Source organism: Helicoverpa armigera, chromosome 3 (genome assembly GCF_030705265.1).
Source record: "Helicoverpa armigera isolate CAAS_96S chromosome 3, ASM3070526v1, whole genome shotgun sequence".
Taxonomy (NCBI): domain Eukaryota; kingdom Metazoa; phylum Arthropoda; class Insecta; order Lepidoptera; family Noctuidae; genus Helicoverpa; species Helicoverpa armigera.
In genome coordinates, this window is record NC_087122.1 from 5,928,553 (window position 1) to 5,948,644 (window position 20,092).

The window sequence follows — 20,092 nt, forward strand, 5'->3', positions numbered from 1 at the left end:
AAAAATTGACAGTGTTAAGTAGGTAGTCCATTTTTAGTAGGGTGCATGGAGTAGTTCCCATGGCTGAGAGCGCTGGCTGAAGCTAGATAATGTGCATAAAGCTAAAGTCGAGACAAAGTCTTTTACAATAAATAATTGAGGCTATCAGGTAACTTAAGGTCACAAAACAGCTTTTAAACGCGTAATTCTTTAATAATATAAGCAAAACCGATTTTAACCGATTGTACAGCTTACAACCCATCAAAAACATCACGTTTAAAATGAACCGAATGAATTGGAAACAATGATTTCGTTCCCATCACAGTTGCCACGTACAAACCGCATATTTTGTACCAATATTGGGTGGTATGGAAATGTGTAACAAAATTGAAAAATATTTTAATTGCCTACGGTGGGCCGTTGTTCTCGACCGATATGGCATCGGTTTATTGAATGTCCGTTTAATTTTTACATTTTAACGATTACTTGCCATTTTCAATTATGTGTTATTATGTTTTAACCGACTTCCCAAAAAGAGGAGGTTTTTAATCCGTCGTTTTTGCCTGGACCGATTTATTAAAATTCTTTCTCAAAAGTCTTCCATTGACCTCATACTGAACATTTAGATAATTAGAACATTCGAGAAGGTGTTCGAATTTTAAAATTGATAAAAGTCGTTCAACCGACTTGACGCTACTTTTAAATTTGAAACAGCTACATATGGCACGCGTCATATGAAAGAGATAGATTGATTTGTAAGAAAGAGTAAACAAATGTTTGAATAAAAACAAAACACACGCCAATGACGTCACGCACGAAATGAAAGGGATAGGTAATATGAAAGAAAGAGAAAACAAATGTTTAAAACAAAACACACGCCAATGACGTCATGCACGAAATGAAAGAGATAGATAATTATGTAAGAAAGAGAAAACAAATGTTTAAAACAAAAGACACGTCAATGACGTCACGCACGAAATGAAAGAGATAGGTTTATAAATTAGACAGAGATAAATAGATGTTTAATGCAATTTTCAAGAAAGACATGCGTCTGGTTTCTTTTGATACAAAACTGGTTCTAATTTTGAAGTGAATGAAGGCTGTGAATGGGATGCTTGAAGGATATAATATTTTGACCAAGTTTTGCTTTTTTCATGCCATTGTTATCACTGTTGCTTGAATTTGGCAAACATTTTTTTTTCTATTTAACGTATATTTTGATTATAGATGTAATGTTGATTTATTTAGTAGAAGGTGATAAAAGATTCAAATAATAACATAGTGTTAATTTTCAGATCATTAAATTAATTCGTTCTATTTGCAACCAGCAGTAAGTATATACATCTTAGCAGATAAATAAATAATATAGTGCATTATTTTCCATCTAAAACAAGACTACCACTGACCTAATAAACGCTTAGTTCTATTTTAAAAGGGTTTCGCATTCCTTTAATTCCGAAAGTAGAATATTTATGCATGAATTCGAGAGACCGAGATCTAAAACTGTGAACCACTAGAACTATTATCTACATAGGTATTCATTTATAAATGGAATGTAACGGACTAGCTTAATATCAGTTTGACTCACACACTGATTCACATTAGTTCATATTTATGTAATTTTTAGTGTTTCATAATGTAATTATATAAAATAGTAGGTTTTAATGATGTCAAAATAAGTAGATGGAAATTCTCACGACCCAAGACGCAAGACATAAAAAGCTTTATTTTAACTTGTTATTGCCTAAGTAGATTTCGTTATACCGTGACAGTACCTGCATAGGTACTTACCTACTCGACAAATTTTTACGAGAAAAAAAAAAAACAAAAATTAGCAAGTCCTTCAAAAATATGTTTCAATTAGTCTTCAACTCTCTTAAATATCTGTTTTAAGTATATTAAATTATTTTTCCTCTTCCTTGGTACTTACAAGTTTACACCACCGCTAGCTTATCGCACAAACACATTATCACTAACCCCTGTAAACACAAATCAAGTTAATTCAATTAGCAATAACACATTCCAGTCGCCTAGTCTAATATGTTCCTAATCAGTTACCGAGCGATAGGGCTGGCCACGTGCCCGTCTTTCTAGAATGTTCATTATCAAGTACCCACATCTATATAGCTGAGTTAGGGTTGAAGCCACGGAGCAAGGAAGATAAGTAGAGATGCTATACTGCAGGTAGGTCAGACGCCTTATTATAAGTAGGTCAAATTCGTTGGCCACGACCAAAACGATCTGTCAACGATGTTGGTTACAAAAATGGTCGACTCCAAAGAAGGCGTATTGTACGGTGATTACCTTATACCTAGATTGCTTTAAACTGTTAAATGTTATGAGTACCGTGCCGCGACCCAGTTAGGGAATTTGTTTTAGTAAAACGATGTTTACTGTTACAGGGATTTATTGGCACTAAAGTAATAAATTGACAATTGAAGCGCTATGCACCGCATCGTGAGTGCAAGCATCAGCGTTATTACTGAACAATACAAAATTTACGGATTTGCTCGTACACGTATATAAGGGTGAAAAGAGTAACGTTCCGCCCGCATTTTGGCGCGCATTTGAGACGTTTTTCCGTCTTGGCATCTCCGCTAGTAATTTGTTTCTCCATGGTTGAACCCCTCCTATCACACGTGGCCCAACTTTCAGGGTTGCTACCTAATAGTTTTAATTAAACGTTAGTTAAGATTGCGCGAATAAATTGCGTTTTAATGTACTCTTGTATGTTGGTGCTAGAATTTTTGGTGTGCTGACGAAATGTTTTAAATGGATTTAGGATTTGAAATTAATGTTTTAATATGCAAGTTTGGGGTGATGTGAAGGTTGTTCTAGGTATTACAATGCGTTATAAATAATACCTAACTATTTAAAGTGCTGTTTTTCGTGTAGAAGAGCCTTTATGTCCTCTATATTGTTTTAGTTAATTATGGTTCATTATCTAAAAGTCTATTTTCACGTAGTATTGTTGTTTTTGTAGCAGTTCTACTTAGTAGTCTAGTATATCGTGCAATACAATAACACTGCCGGTTAGGTAAACTTCAGCGTATATCAAACCAATGTTCAACAGTACCTACTGTTTCAATAATAAACTTAATGAATTAATTATCTACTCAAATAAATGAATATTTAATCCGCAACGATGACACTTATATCAAAATTAATAATTAAAATGTTTTCATCACATAATGAATACAGTAATCAGCTTATTGCATTATGAAGGGGTGTTTCGTAATAACTAGCTGAAAATAATTATAAAATAAACACATTTATAACAAAGGGAAACAGTGACTGCACAGCACTGATTGTTTGAGGTCACATAAAGCTTGCCGCGGCCACTATGCGGACGAGTCATGATATTTTATAAGGTTAAAAAATATGTAGATATAAAATATGCTGTTTATAAATGAAATAAAAAAAAATAATTATATCTACTATTTAAACTATACCATTATCAAACATAACATAATTGTAAAATAATCTTTACAGAATTTTATAAAAATCTGTTCCTTTAAAAAAGCTTTTTTCTTAAATAAACCACGAATGAACCCAACCTACTTGTTCCGTAGTTTCGTAGAAAAATAGACTTACTTAACAGAACAAAAGGAAAATGATGGAAAAGTTTCGACACGGTATCGCGTTTCATAGCGGTGTTACAAGGGTTAAACAGTAAGTTGATCCTCACAGCTCAAACCAAAGACTGTATTTTTGCTCATAATAAGATACTTTGCAACTATTTTTATTTACTGTGGTATAACTTTTTGAGTACAACAGCATTTTTACACTAGCGGATTTTCCGCATGTAGCAAAACCGAGGTACCTATATACGCGTTCCGAGCGCTAAAAATCTGTCGCGTCGTTTTGACTTTCATCCTTCGAAACTGTCATCCGTACCTATGTGCACAACGCCTATTATTATTGTTTTCGCTCGGAAAACTGAGCGGAAAATCCGCTGGAGTGAAAGCGCTGTAATTTTATAAGGTGTTTAAATTATGATTATAATCTCTAAATATTTTATTATGTAAATCCTTATTTCGATTTACAGTTCTGAAAAGTCTTGTGTAATGCTTAGTGCTTAATGGCTACCTGTAGATTTATCTACTTATTGGTTAACATTTAGGAACGTAACCACAGTTTTGTGTGTAAGCTGCCAAAACTAAGAGACACGTGGCATAATTTGGACACGGCCTAATGACCCCAAAAACAGTGTCAACAATGTTCACCAAAATGTTTAGAAGTCCACGAATAAATTATTGTTTCTGACCTTACCCTTTCATGGTCAAGCACAATTTGACTTTGCTCTATTTAACTGTGAGGTCAAGTCTGTTTAACCGAACTAACTTCAGTATTAGTATTCGACCTCTGTTTGCTGCGGTGTGAATGGAAACCTTTAGGCTTGGTGCAGACTAGGCATTCTAGGGCTCGACGAACGCGCAATGACGCGCAACCCCGCTATCGCATTTATATGCACACAAGAAATGCGCTAGACAAGGTCTACGCGTCTTCGCTTACGCATGAAAACATTTTGAATATGCAGGTTTGTACCAACATACACCGTGCACGCTATTAAGTAATCTGTGGCCTTACCACGGCGTCAGCACTTGTCTTCAAATTGTATACGTGAACTCTAACTGAACTTTCGTACCTGTGTACGCGTAAATGTCTACGCGCACATTAGACCGTGTAGTCTGTAAAAGGCTTTAGCAGCGTAAGTCATTGTGATTAGCGTGTCAGTCTTCGTTACGTGTTGTGTCTTAGTGATATAAAGCACAGTTGGACTTTTGGTCAGACTTGACGTGTCTGAGACATTGATTTAAAGAATATTTGTGTAGGATTTAAGAGTATTCTTAACAGACTGTCAAGAATTGATGTCAAGTAATTTTTTGGCCTCGAATCGATGGTAACCCACGGGACGCACATATAAAAGTTTAGCCATACACACTTACTTGTTTGTTTATTTTTATAACATAGTCAGACTTTTGGATGCGACTACTAATAAACAATGCATTTCATTTTTTACCTTACATATTTAATTATTATAAATACCTTACTTCAGCAATATAAAGTTTGTAATACATTAAATAAAAGTTATAAAACTACGCTTTTAAGCGCTGCTCCAAATAATGTCCAATCCAGCTGCGGTCGGCGAGACAGCTTAAATTCTACGCCAACTCGAGTGTCATTGTTGCACGGTTTTCATTAGTTATCGCTTAATTTCGCCTGCCCGTCACGCTGGTGCAGCCTGACAGTTAATCCCCCATATTTTAGGATGAAACTCGTAAATATCAAGTTTTTCACTTCTCCGCCCGTTCTTCTCCCTAGGGAGCTGGGCAACTAGAATTTCTGACCTCCATAGGTGCTTGTAGAGGCTTAAATGAAATACATTGATTTGACTTTTCCAAATTCGGTTTTGTAGGTCCTAACCATGGAGAACAAAATGACTAGCGGACATGTCATAACGCAATACGTCCTAGGAAAGTAAAAAGTATCGCGACAGAATGGTGGTGTTCGGGGACTTTGACAGATTGGTGATCTGACAGAGCACCCGAACGTTCTAGTAACTGTCGTTTTGATCACGCCTACCGTACGTTACCGTGACCTCAAAGAAGGCGCCTGACCCACCTTATGGCATCTCTGCTATCTTTCCTTCCTCTGAGGTCTTAATGTGTTGTATTAAAATGACGTTCTAAATAATCATACTTACCCAAGAAACTGTGTCTGTTAGAGTAGAAAGGCTGAAAGCTTTATTTAGCCTATTACAGCTTTATAGTACCTACACGATTCCAGAAACTTGATTATCAACAATCAGATCAACAAAATATTCTACAGCATTTTAAATATACTGACCTAAACCTTAAGACATGCTTTTCCATAATCCTTCATTTTTCAGAATCTCACAAAAGTACGTCTGGAATAACAGGTTTAAGTTTGAAATTGCTTTATAAATTAATCCAATCAAATAATAATCTATCAAAAAATAGAATCATCTAGAGCTGGCACTACACAATTATTACGACTGATTGAAAAACCCTAAAAACTCTCCACAAATAAAACATTTCTAGCCTAAATATAAGTAAACTCAAATATAATTCTGCCATCAAAATTCATTTAAACACGCCAAGGCCTTGTAATATTCCAATATCTACCCAGACACTGATATTCTGCCCAAAAACGTCTGGTTTCTTCATTACATACATTCTGAGGTTATGAAATTTTCCTAAGTCTGAAAGCAACAGTTGTTCTAACTTTAGACCTAAATAATTTTATTCAAGAAGGTTTTACTTTAATTTAAGACAACTTTTTGTTAGGCAGGTGTTCTATGTCTTTGAGAATAATATGTTTTGGCTTTCCGTCAGTTCATTTCGATTAAAAGTTTCTTAATATCGTGTAGAATGTTCTGGAGTTCGGTCTGTTTTAAGTTTATTTTCCTGAGTTGTTTTATTTCGGCGGATATAAAATCGTGTTTCGTATGATCAAATTTTACGGTGCTTTTAACGTTAATTATTTGCTGCCAATCAAAGTTTGGTTGTATGAAAGTATTGTTTCAGTGAGAAGTGCTTGAGTAATGTTCAATAATTATAGGTTTTGTTATTTACTTTTCACATTTCAGAATTATTCAACACACGTACCTATAGTTATGCTTCACTGCTTTTTCTTTATAAAACAGAATTAAATCGCCCACAAAATATATAACCACTAACCATAACTTCCCACTAAAGAAAAACATAAGCATATAAAAACACACTTCCGCCCACAAAAAACGGGATAGCAAACAAACATCTTAAACAAACTACGAAGGGTTGCATACATTTCTGTGTAAACTATTCGATAAAAATTCCGAACAATAGCTCGAGTGTATATTTTTCAACCAACTAGCGGAGCACAGACACGGTCCGATAGGCTGAAACGTGTTACGAACTGACATTGACAAGTGCATTAACCTCTATGCATTCATACTGCGTCGATAAAGTGTTCGGGGAATAGGGATGCTAGAACGAATATTGTGTTTTTGAGGTATCTTTTGTATGGGGTTTTACTTTTTGTGGCTGTCGATTCTATGAGGTTTTCTTATAAAAGATGTTTTTGGTACATACTACTAGTCATTTTGTGTGACAGTATGTGTAAGTTTCTGTACATAATTTGAGTGCAGAAAAACACTTAAAGGTCTAAAAGAAGTGTGTGTTGTGTAGAATTTTATTACATCAGCAATTTCATATTAAAAATAATATAGTCGGTTCGCCATTGAAGCTATTTTTATTCAGCTATTTTTAAAGCCTTGAAGTTCCACTTACAAGATATTTATCAAAACAATTACAACAGTTTTAATTGCTCATAGTTAAGCTAAGTCTTGAATAGCAATCTTGCGTTCCTCGCCAACTATAACGACGGTGTTCACAGTAAGACGTTTAATATAACCCCAGTTTTAATTAGAATCACTTCATTCGAAGCTGAGAACGACAAACACTTGAAACATGAAAGTGTCAATTGAAACCGAATTCATTGAACTGCACTGCCAAACTTCAATTAGGCTGGACAACTATAGAAACGAATTTAGAAGTACTCGAAAGGTTGGGCTAATTGAAATAGAACATTTATACAGCTTTGGGCTAAACCCAACCCTAACTTTGAGTTGTTGAACATTGAGTTGGGTAGGTATGCTGCGGCTGAGGCAACTCGGGCAAGTTCACCGTATAATTATACCCGCTATTATTTTATACATGTATGTATGTTTGCGCACAAAGAAACTTCAGGTGCACTTGTAGTTATCAAACCTCTTTGTGTATGTGAACGTAAAACTGCTTCAGTGTTCGTTGAATAATACGCGTGTAGTGTGAATGACTGGTTGATAGAGCTTGCAGCTACGTAACCTACCCGCTGTTTTGTTTTCAATCGTCCATCTGCACTGAAAAGCTTGTTTGCATTTTCATCAACTAGAAAAACAATTAGCGCTGCGAAACTAAAGATAATTTATTTGCAACAATAGATAGTTTGAATTAGTTTGTGAAATAACTTATTCCACAATCGCAAACTCAAAACTTTTGTTTTGAATTGAATGGATTTTCAGTTTTCGGTAAGAACGGATTTAATATTTGGTGTTGAAATACTTATTTGTGGTTAAAATTTTATTTAATGGACCACTGGAATTTAATGATGAGAGGGATTGATGGTTTAATTGAGGCAATTTATTTATTTTTGTATAAGTAATAAGATAAATATATATAGGTACTCGATAGGTAAAAACAGTACCGCAGATTTATCAACCGTTTTTGTTGATCAATATTTTGCAGTATTCAACAATTCTGCTGTTGCAAGAGTAACAAAATTTCAATTTAAACGCGAAGCTAATCAAAACTGAGCATTATTCATAATTAAATACGGACTATATTGCTTGTAAATTCGAATTGATTTATCAATTTCCTGTAAAGCAATGGCGGCATTCTTCTTGATTACTGTCACGTAGAAACACTTGTTACCCAAACGGCGCGAGGGTGTAGGCATCAATCACTTTTGCTCTGCAATGTTTAGATTGCCCAAATTAAGGGCGTTTGTGAGAGCTCTCTCTTGTCTTGACGAAAAATAATGGTGATTATTCAACTCTTCTCCTTATGTTGCTCGGGAACACATGTGTAATTCAATTATGTGAGTTTTGTTTGATGGCGTCGATACACTGTGTGTGACTTTGTGGTGTGGAGTGAAATATTGAGATCAACGTCAGCTGAAGCAACGTCTAGAAAATTGTATAAATTGCGTGTTATGAAAAAGATTTGATTGGCAAATTGTTTTATGCATATACAACACAGTGCCTAAAATCATCTAAAGTCAAGAAAAATCTAGAACAACTAACAGATGCTACAAAAAGAACAACAGCGTACTAATTTTGTTAGACAGATACAATACTTATTATAGCATATTTTTAATTAAAACCATACTGAAACGGTTTACATTTTAACTTAATTACAATTAAGAAAATACGTACACATAATCTGACCGCTTCGACCGGCACGCATAAGTGGGTTATAGTGATTGACAGTTCGGGCTTAGCTAATTTGCCGCCCAATTACTTAACCCGTGATACAGCAGATTTTGAGCTTAAGACCAATAACATAATGAGGTCAGTTTCGGTGCAATGCAGTGAGATGTTCAGATAAAATTGTGGAAGCCATTAATTACTTTATAAGTCAAGTGTATTGAGGTTAAAATTTTAGAGGATTTAGTAGAAGTTGAAGATAGATTTTATGTTTTCTAGAATTATTTGCATTCAGTTACTTTGTAAACATAAAGCGTCGTACCACAAAAACTTTTAAACGTCAGTTTAAGACTTGTCTAAAAAATGACAGATTATGTCGTTTAAATGAGGTCCATTTTGTAGCCAAATTTTTTTAGACAAGTGTTCGACAGATGTTTAAGTTTTTGTAGTAAGACCGAAAGGGTCCTCGTAATACAAACCTGAAATGAAACAAATATTAGTAATGTAAACAGTCCAATGTGAAGTTTGTTTACTATGTCGAAAGCTGCTGAAAGCGGCTTTACTAAAACAGTTGAACGTACATAATGTTGCTAAACCAAAAGCACTCATGTACCTCATTATTGGAATACTAGTGTAATTATTTTATTTATCAATATAATATTAATTTTCGTCCATTTTCGGATGTTGAAAAGCCACCTAAGTTTCACAATTGTAATATGCATAACAACAATATTTGGTTATCATTACGCAGTTCTTAGAATATCTTTAAATACGTACCCAAAATATTGTCCCTTTTCTATTTATTTATATTCAATTATTTTGTTGTGACGATAGGAAAAAAACATGAAAAAATACAGTATTTATATGTGAATAAGGACAAATAACGTAAAATGAGGATCAATGAGCACGGTTGCACGAGGCAGACTTCTTTTGATGATTTTTCTTCGGTAAACTTAAAATAAACGCTATAAATAAAATACTTTAACAGAATAATTCTGTTGGTGTTTCCTCAAGACGTTTTCCTTCACCTTTTTATTAGCCATTGGTGTCCAAGATATACTTAGAAAGTACATACAAACTTAGAAAAGTTGCAGAATGATATTGTAGGTAATTTAGATAAGTGTGTAAACAACTTTATCTACAGCTGGTTAACAGAATAAACATATGTATTTTCATTTCATAGCTATGTTCCATTTTATCATCAATAATACTGATTTTCTTTATGCATACTGGTCGTGTATTGGCGTATATTATGTTGGAAAATGCATAAAATATGTATATTCAGTGCTGGAGAATTCAGACAATTTTACTAGAATGTCATCAAAGTACAATACAATAGTATTAGTACTGGCTATGAATAATTCTTCTTGCTTTATTTTACACTGTACTGGAAAATGCATTTGTTTGATACTTTTTTTCAATATGTTCTATTAAAGTAATTACGGAGAATTCGTGATATTTTTTTTCCTATATTTGGGAGTCTGTAAATTAAGTTCTTATTTGCAAACTAAATATGGGAGTATGAAGGATAGTATATAACGGAGTACATAAGGGAGTATAAAAGGGAGTACATAAGGCAGTACATAAGATAGTATATAACGAAGTACATAAGAGAGAACCTCAGGGAGTACATAAGGGAGTGCATAATCGAATGCATAATTGAGTACATAAGGGATTACATAAGTGAGTACATAAGGGATTACATAAGGGAGTAAGTAAGGGAGAACATGAGGGTGTGCATAAGGGAGTACATGAGGGATATAATGAGAAAGTACATAAGGGTGTACGTAAGGGACATAAGATAGTATACCTTATTCTGAATACTTACTTCTGAATTCAGTCAGACATAAATTGTTTCTGAACATTTGTTTTTTTTGATTATTATATACATAGTGTATCTTTCTTACTGCTATTGTCACTTTTAGACTCATATTATGGCTACGGATAAAAATAAGAGCATGAGTGGGCTATCACCTTTAACTTGACTTATTCAAGTGGTTAGGGTACTTAATCTGCCGACTACCCACACAATTACCAGAATTAGATTACCTTAATTTGCAGCGGTCAATATCTTTATTTATTTATCTACCACAACATTCAAAGGAGAATTACATAAATGAAATACTGTTTATTTGATACTAAAATTAAATCATCCCTTAATTGGATAACGCAAATTGATGCATTTGTAGTCAAGTTAATTGAATTAATTAGCCTGAACGTAATTCGTACTGTGATGGTATTGAAGGAATTTCTTTTGTTTCATATGGTATGTGGAACAATATTGATTGTGATTACGTTAATTGCTATGTGTACTTAATATACATACCGGTACGTTTTATTTCATGTCAGGCTGCTTTATGAACAGTGATTGCAATAAGTTCCTCTGATATTTAATAAGTATATATCTGTTGAAATATTCTAAACTTCGTCAAGTTACAGAGAACTATGTTAATCAGCTCTCAATACAATGCTAGTAATAAAGCTCCAAAGATAATTGAACTTATATTATATGAAACATTTGATGGAAACCTCACACAAAATACACACCATAATAGAATTCGATTTTCCCAATAAAGTTCTTTATCAAACTTAAATGTGAAAGCAAGTTTAGTAGCGTAAACTTATAACAATATTTGTGCATATGACGGCATAGCCAAAGGCTAGGTACCCGACTTTGTGCAGGTATATTATTATCATGAGACCAAAGTATTAGCTTCTTGCGAAAACTGCAGCTAAATTTAAATAATACGGTGGAAATATTGCTTCGTGGTGTCGGACGAAATTATGAATGTGTGGGTTTAAGAATATGTTTTGACATATTTTTACTCTAGCATGCTGTTATAATTTGGATACGTGCAGTGAGGGTTGTGACAAGGTTAGGACCGTCAAACACCATACAAATTCAATTGTATAATTTACCATATCCATTGAACCTTATTCTTAGAACGCCATCTGTCATATAACAGGAATCACGCAATGTGTAGATCAAAAGTAAACCTCCAGTGTAACCCAATTACCATGCAATTAGAGCAATACCTTTGACAGATTCGAGCAGTTCCATCGATCGTCAACTGGTCTTTATCAGTGACGCCGACAGATCCCAATTGAAACGGTTATATTTTATAAAACGTATGAATTTTAGTCAGAATAACGAAGAATATCATTACCATTTATCACCCCTCGCAACATTAGCATAGAACGCCGTGAAATATTCAATTAGGTATTAAAGTCCTCGAGAAACGAAGGTTTTGGATGAAATTAAGAGGCAATGCGACATGTCCTTGATTTTATTATTTTTTGTAACGATCAGGATATTAACGTACATTGTTCGGAAGAAGTTACATTATTATTCGACTACATTATTTAGATATACGCGGAAATTACTCCATCTGCAACTTTTGATATTCCATTAATAACTGTTTCAGAAACTGTTGAACAAATCTCAGGAACGCAATAGCAAGTTTGTTTAAGTGGTGAGATACTTTAGGCAGTAAATCTATAACTACGTATTGTATCTTGTACAAAAGTTGCAACTGGAGGGTAAGCACTGGAAAATGTAACTTTAAGTTGTATATACTCGGCAACTATTAACTGTTTCATATGTCTCAAACAAGTCATTAAGTAAATATGTCCTCTATCGCTTACATATCAATATATTATTTACAATTAAATTTACCATGCCCAATAAAAACTTTAATATAAATGTCTCTATTCAAGTTAATAGCAATATACATGGCACATTCATTTATAAACATTTGCTTAAATCTTATACGATCTCGTAAATGTATTTAACAATAAATATCAGAGATGAGTTACTATTATTTATATTCTTACAAACAGTTCGGATATTCGCCTATTACAAACTATATACAACGTTATAAGACTAGTTATTATCACGTTACACGCTGATGGAATAAAAAACTATGAAACATAATATTCGCCGACTCTAAAAAACAAAAGAATAAACGATGCCTACAGAAATTATTCCAATCAAACGTAATTACAGGCTGTGATTGTTGACAATTTACCTGAATTAGCATCAGGGCTGACGATAAAAAAGGAAAAACATTTATTGTAGCAGTTATAGTAATTATAGCAGACTTTTGATTAGACACAGGAAGATTGTTGTCGTCGTCGTGATGGTCGACGAGGCCCCGGTGGCTGTCATCACCGTTACCTTACCATCATTCGAGTACCATTTATTCGCTCTATCTGGTACTCTGTTACTCTTCATGCTATCGATATCCTCATCATCATCGTCATAGGCGTTGTTCCCGTACTCATCATCCGAGGTAGCTCGAACGTCAGGGTACTGGTACGCATGCCTATCGTTCCCAGGAATCTCTGCGACATCATCAAAAAGTTTTTTTTTAAATTCTATCAACACAATAACCAACGTGTGGCTTCAATATGCGAAGTTAATTGCGATTTTGCATTTATTTAAAGTATTTGTGAATTGGAATGCAGATTTGAGAGTCATTGAACACGTTTTATATGCGTTTGCTGTTGCAAATATTTGTATTCGAATATCCAAAAGCTGATATTTAAAGTATGCGGTGTGTCGTACAATGTTATTTTATCAGAATAAAGAGAGTATGAACGTACCATATAATCTTATCTTGCTCTCGACGTCACCAAGGGAATTCTTAGCGACGCAGATGTAGCTCCCCAGGTCTTCCCTTCGAATATTCTTGATAGTCATTGTCATCTCAGCTTCGAACATTGACTTTTGTCTGACCGACATCACGTGGTGCTCCGAAGGTATGATCAGCTCACCTGCAGAACAATTTATTACTTAAAACACACTTGTTTTCAAATTCAATATTAGAATTTCATCTTTCCTCAGCGGAAGTTTTATGAAAAATGTAAAAACTTCGTGCAGACACCTAGGAGTTTTATGGCTGCCTTATAATTTGTTTCGCTTTTATCGCGGATGCCTTACCTGCCAGCCGAGTTAATCAAACGGTATTAAAATTCGAATGTTGGACTTTTAAAGCGTATTTATATTCAATCCGGGATGTAAGATGATTTTTTTTGCTTTTATCACCGTATCATAATTTTATGTTTATGATCGTCAGAAAGTAACTTGATCTTGTTATCGTTTTCAAATTATGTCTAAGTATGAAGACTGCGAAGGTAATAAACGTTATCTTCTAAATATGATTAAAATATTTTCGCGCGTATTTTTACCTGGATCCTTAACCCAGTAGTTGATGGACTTGGGCGATGACTCGACGTAGCACTCAATGGTGACGTCAGTACCCAGCGGAGCACCCACCAGCTGATTGGGCACTTGGATCACCGGGTGAACTGCACAAAAAACCAATAAGTTAAATTACATCAACATTCATTAGAAGCTCTTTTAAATTCACCATCCCAACGCTGAAAGATTTACGAAGAAATGTTTACGAAACAGCATTCAATTATCTTAATTATCTCCAAGACCTTTTTAAATCAACTACACTCCCCGCCGGAGTGAGATTTGATACTTTCAAGTTGTAAAAAAAGGGAATCTTTTTACGGCTTCATTTTGCTTAATTGCCTGCCTACGAAATACATGAAATGTTATAAAGATCGGCTTACAGTGTACACTGATGTGGATCCGCTTGCTCACTGTGGGCGGGACCCCATTACCGGCGATACATAAGTATGTGCCCATCTCTGAACGTGATATTTTGGTCAGCTTCAACACTTCACCCTGGTACGATAGCACTGCGAACAATTGGCAAACATGTTACTTAATATTCTGGGCATAAGTTGTCTCAAGACACTGAAACTTCGCTACAAAAATTAACGCGTAATTTGGCAAATTCCGTGGCTTGAGAAGTGTATTTGGCCTCTCAGATAACCTGCTTCTGTTGGCACTTTCCAAATATTTTTCTCTTTTCCATCCAATCTTACGTATTTCCGCGCCATATATTTTGTCTCCCATTCTTATCTGTCCAGCTTTCACACTATAATCAGTCACCTCACCTCCGTATCATTCACATCCATCCACGTTTACACTCGCTATTTGCTTGGTAATTACATCGTACATTCATGCTATACCTGTAGTAATGTTTAAAACAAATGAAAATGGATTCATCTTAAATCCGAGTAAAAAAATATGTGAATGTTTTTTCCTCAACTTTTGGACACATAATATTGGGGTCCAACTTGAAACACAGAAAACTTTTTATCTGGTCATGGGAGAATTATTTATATATTTTTTTTCCCAGAGGATTTGTTTATGTTATTCTAATATCTACATCTAAAAAAGTCGCATTTTTCATATCTACAGATTCGAAATAGTTCCAAACCGCAATGTAATAATTTTACGCTCGATATTTGTTTACTAATACTAATAACATTCTACTGCCAGCCAGAATTTAGTTATTGGGTTAAAGTTTGGCAAATGTTGAAATGAACACAACATTGACTTTACGTTCAACTCAATTCGTCTGTTCGTGCGTCAAATATTATAGTGAAAAGTGGTGGTTAGATTTTGGTGTCATACCGCTACGCTTCCACACTAGCGGGTTTTGTCGCATCCATATGATATTTTGTATCCGTTTTTTTACCTCTCACGCGATTTCAGGTGTCATTGTTTGTACAGTCAACGTCAGGTCAGTGGTAACAGTTTTATAGGAAAATCGTACTTATTACTATTGAGTTAAGGTGCATGACAGTTACCACTGATGTGCGGTCTACCGTACCACTAGGAGTCAATTGTTTGTAATTGTCCGTATACTTGCGTCACCGCCCGTACGACCCGAGAGTTGACGCACGGAAAAACCGAGAAAATCCAAGGTATCCAGATGTGCACTGCGTGTTTTATGAAGCAAATCTTAACAGCTAAATCATTATGCCATTGTAAAATTATTAATAAAACCCACAGCCGTTTAGTGTGACTATAAAAGCGCTGAATAACCCCATTATTGTACCTACACAGAATTTATGTCTTGTTCGTTGGAAATTCTTAAAATGTGCAGTAAAATTTAATTACATTAATCGTCCAGCTTTGTGCTAAAGCGGTAACCATTGCTGGAAATATATTGCACTATTCAAGTACGACTTTACAAGATAAAATGCTAGTTTATTTGCCGAGTTTTTTTGTTTTCACTAACATGCTTTAATAAGCTTGATTTGTATGTGAATAAATTCTGGTGCATAACTGTGAGTTTGCGAAATTACCGCTTGTTTGTAAAATGTAAAGGCAACTGGAGTGTGCTGATGTTTGTCAAGTCAAACTGCGTACTGTGAGCAATGAAACCTCGGTGAAATCTATAACTTCTAGGTGAAGTCGAAAAGGCTATACGAGTCTAAGTTATTTAAGTACAGGAACATAATAATACGATGATAATAAAACTGAAAACAGCTTATTTACAACAAAATGTTACTAGTATCATTTACTCTGAGCATATAATTAGGCACTATTGTGCTCTAGTAAGCAGCACCACAAAAAACTCTTTTAATTTAATTAGTAACCTGCAACTCCCCATTCAAAAAGCAACACGACCGTAAATTAGTAACTATCCCATACACACTCAATAAATTATTCAAACGTTATTCACCATTCGTACAGTGAGACCTAGAAGTGTATTCAACGGCAGAACTCTACTAATTACGACAAACTTTAAACAATACTGGACGCGAAACTCATCCCGAGAATAGTCGCCGCGCGCCTCATTGTAGACCCACAAATGCGGTCACACCGACTTTCGTATTATACATATTCAGAAAAACAATGGCGCCCTTGCTCCATTCAAATAAACTAAGACAAATGAAATATTTTTTCCAGCTATTTAACGAATAGTTTTCGGCTTTATTAATTTTGTAGCGTTTCGTTTTTGTTTTTTGCGACGTTGATTTATGAAGTACTTTTAGTTGGGTGGATGACAATGGACATAATGAGAGCCATGTTTACCCACATTATAACTATAGACGTGATCATGTTTCAACCACTTATAGGTAGTGACATTTTCATACGGCACAAAATTCAAAAGCACTTCTGCATTCGGATCAACCTAAACATTCTTGATTAGGAATTCTGCGACGAAAATGTTTACAAGCAAAAAGTTCCTCCCTTAACTGAAAGTGGTCTGAAGATTTGATTTTAACTGTTTAGTAGTACCGAAGCTTTTATACCAACCATAAAATAACAAGCAAACTCTTTACAGTATTAATATAGATCATTACCTACATATTTCTCTTTTAAAGGATAATACTACACAGTCTAGAATATTATTTTGAGACACGAGGTTTCGTCTGCTTCCATTCTTAATGATACGAAAATAGGAAAAATTCCATATACCTACGTGGATACCTAATACTAAAGATCGGATTGAATAATAGAGTTCCTTTCATATCAAAATAGCTTACTAATAATATTCGATAAGCCTGAGATAGAATAAATAGAAATACTACGAATTGTCTCGAAAGTATGAGAAAAATGTAGTGCTTTCTGAATTTAATCAATAAGTATATTTTTACCTGAATGCGTGTCAGATTGAAAGTTTTATTTTAATTCAATTGCTTGTAAAAAAGAGATTTTTTATTCTTGTAAATAAAAATACTTTGGTGTCGGCAACTATGATTGAAATGAATAGGACACAATGCTAATAATTACTTCGGTATAAGGTTCGGTATTATTTTGGGTTTGAAGTCACTATTTACTTATTATAAAAAACATGTTATTTCTCAATCCATAGATACCTAATTCGACCAACCATAGAAAGGGTCCTAATTTTCACCTGATATGATTAAATATATTAAATGCTTTTAGTAACAATCTCTAGTTACCTAATCCAATTAGGAATTCCATCTAATAAAACTAAAAACTAGCATCAATACAATGAAATCCGTTGGTATTCCACATCAATATTTTTTAGCTTAGTCTTCGCCATAGCCAATCACTTAACTTTTGCGCCATATTTTTTTTAAAGGCACCGTATTGTACGCAGGCTGAGGTTTTTAGTAAAGAAAAAGTTTTATAAAAAAGTATTTACTTTTTACTGATTATGAATTAGTTTGACGCTCTATTGTAATTTTTAGTAATGTTTTGGTTATTTATTTTAGATTTTTCAGGCATTTTTTGTGTGTAGGCAATAATAGCATGCAAAACCATTATAAAATGGCTTTTTAAATCATTCTCATAAACAAATCAAAACAAAACACTACGACAAACCCTAAAATATTCACAAAAAATACAATAAATAACTGATGAACAGACTTCATAAAGAATTTAAACTGTTTATATTATGAATCTGCAAACCACAATCAGATTGCAACCACGAACTGCGGTATTTTTCTATCCGATAACTCTAACCGCTAACAATATTGTGACGTTCATTTATCAAAGGTTTTTACTAGCAGAACTAACCTATGAAATTGTTGAACAGATACAATTTTACAATACAAAAACAAAAGAAGTATGGATGGCGAGATAGCTGTGAAGGTAGCTTTTATTTGTTTTGGTTAAAAAAATACTATAGAAAGTCTGTTCTTTTTTGTGTGTGAGATAGTTTTTTTTTTATGTTCGTGAGCGTTTTCAATCTATGTATTGTAGGATTTACTTTTATTTAAAATAGAGTCATGATAATCTTCTCACAAATCTTTACACTTACCTGGCTAATTTAACCTTCCAAAATTGAAAGTATTTTTTAATTTTCGTTAATAGATGACCAAGGCTAGACGGCATGCAAGAATATTTTAGCGAATCAGTTCAATGTTCTAGCGTACAAGTGTACACGTAATTCCAGTAGAAACAAGCATTCAATCACTATTTGCGGTTAGCGTGCTCAATGTTGATTTTATCGTTGCCTTATTTCGTTGTTTGAGGGGTCTCGGATTGCCTTCTACACCGGTAATTTGTGAAACAATACCTCCTCCCTCGGAATTTACGAATTTACCCTAAGCATTGTAATAATAACGTTTACTATGAAATTTTGTAGTCGCCTTTAGCGATTTAATCAAGTCTCAAATTTGATCTTTGGTTAATTATTTTGTTTAATTGTTCACGATCAAGGTTGAAATTTGGTTCAATTTAACTTTTGTGAATTGAACTTTTGAGCTTAAGGTAGCCATTGTATTTTATATTGATTCACTGGAATATGGGACTGTTTAAAACATTCGCTTTGTAATTTTATCGCGTTTGTCGGAAAACCAAATTACGGTGTACCACACATTGGATATTATGTATTTAGGGGGAGCACAGAATTGTCGCTCTGTTATTATTATCCACTAATGTACGTACATTCTTGGTAAGTGCGGCTCGCGTGACCGATGCCCAATGTACCCCGTGTTTATTGCAATTTACAGGTTATTACAGTCTGCTATTATTGTGAAGGGTGGGTTTTTACGGTCACCCTGTAGGCAGTGTTGGCTACCTTCATCAAGAGATCAGTGTAGGGAAGTCCGACACAGAGCAATCTACTTTTTTTAAATGTTAATGAAAATGATATAAATATGATCTGTACCAGAAGAACCAAAACATGCGAATTATGAGGAAGTATTTAAATAGCTATTGTGCCAAAAAGAACATCAGCACCCAATACCCACTCTGAAATACAATACCGATTATTTACGGAAACAAAGTCGGGTAGGTAAATCACCATTCATTCCGCAGATTTTACTATAGCAGTACCTTTGCTTTTCGCTCCAGTTTGGTCCCGTACCACAATGTCCATTCCATCTTCTCTCTTCCACATGACCCTCGGAGGCGGTACTCCTCGGGCCTTGCAGGACACTCTCGCAGTTCCACCTTCGGGAACCATCGTGTCTCCCGAAGTCTCTTCAGGGATGAAGTCGGGTGGTATCACTACGTCTAGGAAGCCCATCTGAGGAAGAAAGCAGTTCCATTAGACGGAGTTTATTTTTTGTTTCTAGAACTGACAGGTTGAAGAAGGTTAGGGGTAGGAATTGACTCTTGAAAATATTTTCTTGTAACGTTATTACAGTTAACCGGCTGAAACGATTGAGATAATTTTAGGCTTGATAAAAGGTTCTTATCTGGGTGCCGAAAGTAAGTAGAAGCAGGTGAAACCGCTTGAAACTGCTGGTATTACCACAGTTAGGCAGGATCATTTACGCGTAATAAAAGCTCATAATTTCAGGCTCTGTTTAAATCCGAATATAATCCATGACCATCCTGATTTAATCCAC

At 34.6% G+C, this 20,092-nt stretch overlaps 2 protein-coding genes across 4 annotated transcripts in view; one reads left to right on the plus strand and one right to left on the minus strand.

Moving 5' to 3' along the window:
- LOC110380488 (cullin-associated NEDD8-dissociated protein 1) overlaps positions 1 to 20,092 on the plus strand; it is a 574,273-nt gene that overhangs the window by 316,995 nt on the left and 237,186 nt on the right. The window lies entirely within an intron of this gene.
- LOC110374106 (lachesin) overlaps positions 12,223 to 20,092 on the minus strand; it is a 115,444-nt gene continuing 107,574 nt past the window's right edge. For all 3 annotated transcript variants that reach the window (XM_021331688.3, XM_049836322.2, XM_021331687.3), the window contains exons 5-9: positions 19,575 to 19,767; positions 14,534 to 14,662; positions 14,141 to 14,260; positions 13,556 to 13,726; positions 12,223 to 13,294 (exon numbers count right to left, since the gene is read on the minus strand). In XM_021331688.3, the coding sequence (XP_021187363.3) occupies positions 13,041 to 13,294; positions 13,556 to 13,726; positions 14,141 to 14,260; positions 14,534 to 14,662; positions 19,575 to 19,767 (867 nt within the window). In that variant the 3' untranslated portion in view covers positions 12,223 to 13,040. The remainder of the gene's footprint in view (positions 13,295 to 13,555; positions 13,727 to 14,140; positions 14,261 to 14,533; positions 14,663 to 19,574; positions 19,768 to 20,092) is intronic.